This window comes from Myotis lucifugus, unplaced genomic scaffold, assembly GCF_000147115.1.
Source record: "Myotis lucifugus unplaced genomic scaffold, Myoluc2.0 scaffold_86, whole genome shotgun sequence".
In the NCBI taxonomy this organism is placed as follows: domain Eukaryota; kingdom Metazoa; phylum Chordata; class Mammalia; order Chiroptera; family Vespertilionidae; genus Myotis; species Myotis lucifugus.
The window spans coordinates 697,683-702,248 of NW_005871134.1; the positions used below are offsets into that span (position 1 = coordinate 697,683).

The 4,566-nt window shown below is 63.7% G+C and overlaps 2 protein-coding genes across 2 annotated transcripts in view; both read left to right on the forward strand.

Annotated features, from left to right (window-relative positions):
• Positions 1 to 4,566, forward strand: part of CAPN5 (calpain 5) — a 50,487-nt gene that overhangs the window by 30,644 nt on the left and 15,277 nt on the right. Inside the window, 1 exon segment of the mRNA XM_014457846.2 lies at positions 32 to 570. Coding sequence (XP_014313332.1) covers positions 32 to 570 — 539 coding nt within the window.
• OMP (olfactory marker protein) lies at positions 62 to 725 on the forward strand. The gene has a single exon (XM_006091054.3). It carries the CDS (start codon positions 97 to 99, stop codon positions 586 to 588), a length of 492 nt encoding a protein of 163 aa, XP_006091116.1. The 5' UTR covers positions 62 to 96; the 3' UTR covers positions 589 to 725.

The following is a 4,566-nucleotide window of genomic DNA, read 5'->3' on the forward strand; positions in this document are numbered from 1 at the left end:
CCCGGCACCCTCCCTGGGTGCCTTTTGCCAGGACGGGGAGGGCCCAAGCCCACTCGGCTCCTGGACCGCGGCAGAGGCAGCAGCAGCACCTGGACCATGGCGGAGGACGGGCCGAAGCAGCCACAGATCAGCATGCCGCTGGTCCTGGATGAGGCCCTGACCAAGCAGATGCGGCTGCGCGTGGAGAGCCTAAAGCAGCGCGGGGAGAAGCGCCAGGACGGGGAGAAGCTGCTGCGGCCGGCGGAGTTCGTGTACCGCCTCGACTTCATCCAGCAGCAGAAGCTGCAGTTTGAGCGCTGGGACGTCCTGCTGGACAAGCCGGGCAAGGTCACCATCACGGGCACCTCCCAGAACTGGACGCCCGACCTCACCAACCTCATGACGCGCCAGCTGCTGGAACCCGCGGCCATCTTCTGGCGCATGGAAGGCTCGGATGCCGTGGATTGGAACGAGGCCGACGCCCTGGAGTTCGGGGAGCGCCTGTCGGAACTGGCCAAGATCCGCAAGGTCATGTACTTCCTCATCACCTTCGGCGAGGGCATGGAGCCCGCCAACCTCAAGGCCTCCGTGGTCTTTAACCAGCTCTGAGGCAGCTGCTCACTGCTGCCCCCTGCTCTCGCCCATCTGCCCTGCCCCCCGCCCCCGCCCCCAGGTGTGTATTTGGGGACCTGTTTCTAGTTGCTGTCCTGTGCTCAGCGTGGCCGGGACCCCCAGGCCTGTGTCCTCCCTCCTCTCCTCTCCTCTCCTGGTGCGGGTGCTCCTGCTCAGGGAGGAAGATGCGAAGGCTCTGTAGTCTAGTAGCTGAACTGGCTGCCGCTGCTTGTGCTGTAGACCCGGAGGCCAGGCCGGGGCTAGTGCGGGAGGATGGAGCGTCCGTGGGCACCTGCCTTCTCTGTGCCTCACTGTCGGGAGAGAGACTGAGGGAGACAGACACAGACACAGACAGGGATCCGAAGAACCAGCCATCGGCTTCCTCTGCAGACGGGGAGACGGAGACGGAACGGCAGAGCGGCTCCTCGGGAATCCAGCAAACAGGCATTTGCTGCCCGTTCGGCCACATCCAGGAAGGTGCTGCTCCTGGCCTGGGCCTGGTGTGAGCGCCTCGGGGGCCCTCGGGACATTTGGGCAGTGAGGACTGGCTGGCACGCTGGAGGCTCTTCGGGCCAATCTTCTTGCTCTTCTGAGAATGACTGTAGGAGGGAGCGTGAAGGGGAGCATAAAAGTCATGCAGAGATGACCTGTCTATACATATGCATATACACTGAGAGAGAGCACGCTGCCTTCACATGGATATATTCTAGAGTCTATGCCTGCCCTGTGGTCAGACCGGACCTGAGATGATCTATGATAGGATTGCCCAGCTGGCTCACGCCTGGCCCGTAGCAGGGGCTTGGTCAGCATGACCTTAGGGAGCGGGGCTTCCTGAGCTGGGAGGCTCTGAGGTTCATCCTGTGAAGGGGGAAAGTGTAGTATAGGGGTTCCCTCTGCCCGGGGGAGCTGGGTGGAGGGGTCCAGAGCCCGGGAGCTGCGACGGTAGGTTCTAGGGCCTTGGATGTCCCCACTGGGTCGTCAGCTTCCCAGCTCACTGGCCAGAGGAGGTGAGTGTGCACCTGTGTGCCATCTCTGGCATCTGTGTGGAGCTGAGGGGTGGGGGCAGCCTGCCGGGGCAGTTGTGATGGCCGATGGTGGAAGCGGGCTGCAGATGGCCGCGTGCTGTGGTGGGAGGACACCGGCCTCAGGGGTCACTGGGCACAATCCACCCGCCAAACAGGGAACACGAGACACCGTTATCAGCAGACTCAGTTCTGCTCCCCAAGCCTCACGCCCCTGCACAGGCCCAGCGAGCCCCCTTTGAAGGAGGGGCCTGGCCCGCCTGGCATCCGCTGAGGGCACCTCAGGAAGTGCCCCCAACACCCTGCCGCAGGCCCCGGCTTTTGTCAGGGACGTGCCCTGTCAGGGACGTGCAGTGACATTTCCCTCACAATGCAGAGCCCTCAGGGGGTCGCAGGTCCTGGGAACAGATGCACTGAGAGGTGGAGGTCAGAGCCCTCCCCACTGGAAGGGGCTGCTGGCAGGCGGGCCCCCACTTTGGAGGTGTGGGTGGAAGTCTGGATTCCTCAGGTGGGAGACTGGCTGTGGTGTGGGCTCCGGTCCTTTGTAATGCGGCTCTGGCCTGTCCGGGATGTGCTTACAGTCCTGGCATTGCCTGCTTTGCTTCCCCACTGACTATCGGGGGGCCAGGCCCCCTGCCTCTTTGCTTGCCCTCTCCCTGCAGCTCTGGGGACCCTCTTTGGCAGACTGCCTGCCTGTACCCCCACCCTGCCCTGTGCGTGGCCCCAATAAAGCCAGTGAGCCCTGCCTCCGTGGTGTGCAGTCTCTCGCCGTGAGCCACCCTCCCCTCAGGAGCTCTGCCTTAGCCCCGTCCCCTCACAGCCCAGAGCACCCCTCCGCAGGCTCCTCCCACACTCCCCGCCCCTCCAGCTGCTTCCTGGGATGAGGCCCAGCATGGTCAGGTGACTGGCCCATGGTCAGGCAGCAGGAAGGAGTTTAGAACCACGTCTCCTGACACCCGCCCGGGAACCAGTGCCCCTGACGGCATTTTCTCCAGTGGCCCCAGACCAGCCTCTGTGTGGGGCCTGCAGAGCCGGGCTGAGGCCATTAGGAGGCACCTTCTGGTTCAGGAGGTGGGGCCCCGAGGGGATGGGTGGGATGCACCTGGCAGGCGGCTGGGTGGATGCAATGGGACTGGGGCATAGCTAGGGGGTGGGGTTAGGCCTGGGCCCCCGTTTCACCCGACCTCCTCACCAATTTGCTGCCTGTGCTCAGCCATCTCCCAGCCTCGGCCTCTCTGGAGGGGGCAAGCTGCTCCCGTGAAGTCCTTTCCGCCCTGCCCGCTGACCAGATAAGACGGATATTTCACATCCCAGTGTCCCATCTGAGTCTTCCTCAGAGCTCTGGCCCTTGCCATCTCTAGCTCACTCCCTGTTGGGGCAGAGACAGAGGCCTAAAGGAGGCAGCAGCCGGCCCCACATCACGGAGGGCGGGGACCGGGCTCTGGGTCTGTGGCCTCTGACTCCATGACATGCCCCCTGGGATGAGCAGAGGCGATGCCTCCACCTACCCGAGGGCCCGGTCTCGGGCGAGGCTAGTTCCTTCCCAGGGGCCACGGTCAGACCCTGCTTCAGAGCCCACACCGGGGGCTTTGCTTGCGAACAACCCCTGCTTCGAAAGGCTCCCCCCAGCCAGGTCTCACATGCCTGTTGTCCACCCAGAGCCCTCCGCAGAGCTCGGGCACACACCTGCGGGAGTCCAGGTCAGCCCTGCCCAGCCGGATTTGAGCCCAGCCACTTGGGTCGAGGCGGGAGTCCACTGGGACAATCCTGGGAGCATCCAAGGGCCGGGGACACCAGGGGGCGCTGTGGTGCACCCATTAGTGGGGCCCAGAGGTCTCTGAGTGATTCTGCAGTGAGTGCTGGTTCATGGGGTCCCCTGGGTGTGAGGGGGGCTCCAAATCCCACACAGCTTCTACCTCGCTGCCTGGTGAGGCCAAGTGAGTGCCTCGACCCCTCAGGCCTCCCTTTCCCCATCTGCACAGGGGGCTGTTGGGAGGTTTGCTTTTCTCCTTTGGGGGGAGGTTGACTGTCACCTCGGCTCCCTCCCACCCCCGAGGTTGGTGAATTGTGTGCGTGCACCACACTCCCTACACCAACAGGGATGACCCTTCATGTGTGCACAGCCCTCCACAGTTCATGCAGCACCTCCCGGGCCATGATCCGCCTTAGTCCCCACAACAGTCCTGGAGGTAGGGCAGGTAGGTGCGGGCACCAGAAAGGTGGTCCAGTCCAGACTCAGGTCCCTGCCGGGCAGCGCAGCTGGTGCTTGTCCCCGTGTGTCCCGGTCACCGTCAGCCAGGGCCTCGCAGAAGCCTGGGGATTGTCCTCTCAGGAAGACACAGCCGGCTGTGGAGCTGGGCCAGGCCCTGCCTGGGTGCTGGATCCTGGCATGAGTGAGACACGCCCTGCCCTCCAGGAGCTCCCCTCAGGGGGCAGGGAAGGAGGAGGAGCTGCCCAGTGGTGCCCAAGGGGGGTGTGAGGTCAGGAGGCCCTGCAAGGTGCGGCTCAGCGATCCCCGAGGGACAGGGAGCAGGGCGGGTGCCTGCAGGGAGCCACCCATGCATAGCTGAGGTGGCTAATGCCTCACAGGGTGTGGATTCTGTGGGGCCCCAGGGAGGTAGTGTGCAGGGATGAGGTTGAGAGTCAGCACAGCTGCCCCTCACAGGCTTTGAATGCCCGGCCAGGGAGCCGGTGTCCCTGGTGATGGGCATTTCAACCGTAGACAGCCAAGAAGAGAGAGGCAGCCTAATGAGCTGCCCGTACCCATCCCTTCATTTCAACAATTGTCAACTCACAGCCCATCTCTTTTCCTCTGCCCTCCTCCCCCCAGGAGACATCTGTACGTATAAAAGCCTAAGCAACCGTTATGACCAGACTACCGGCCGGTAGCTATGACATGCACTGACCACCAGGGGGCAGACGCTCAACACAGGAGCTGCCCCCTGGTGGTCAT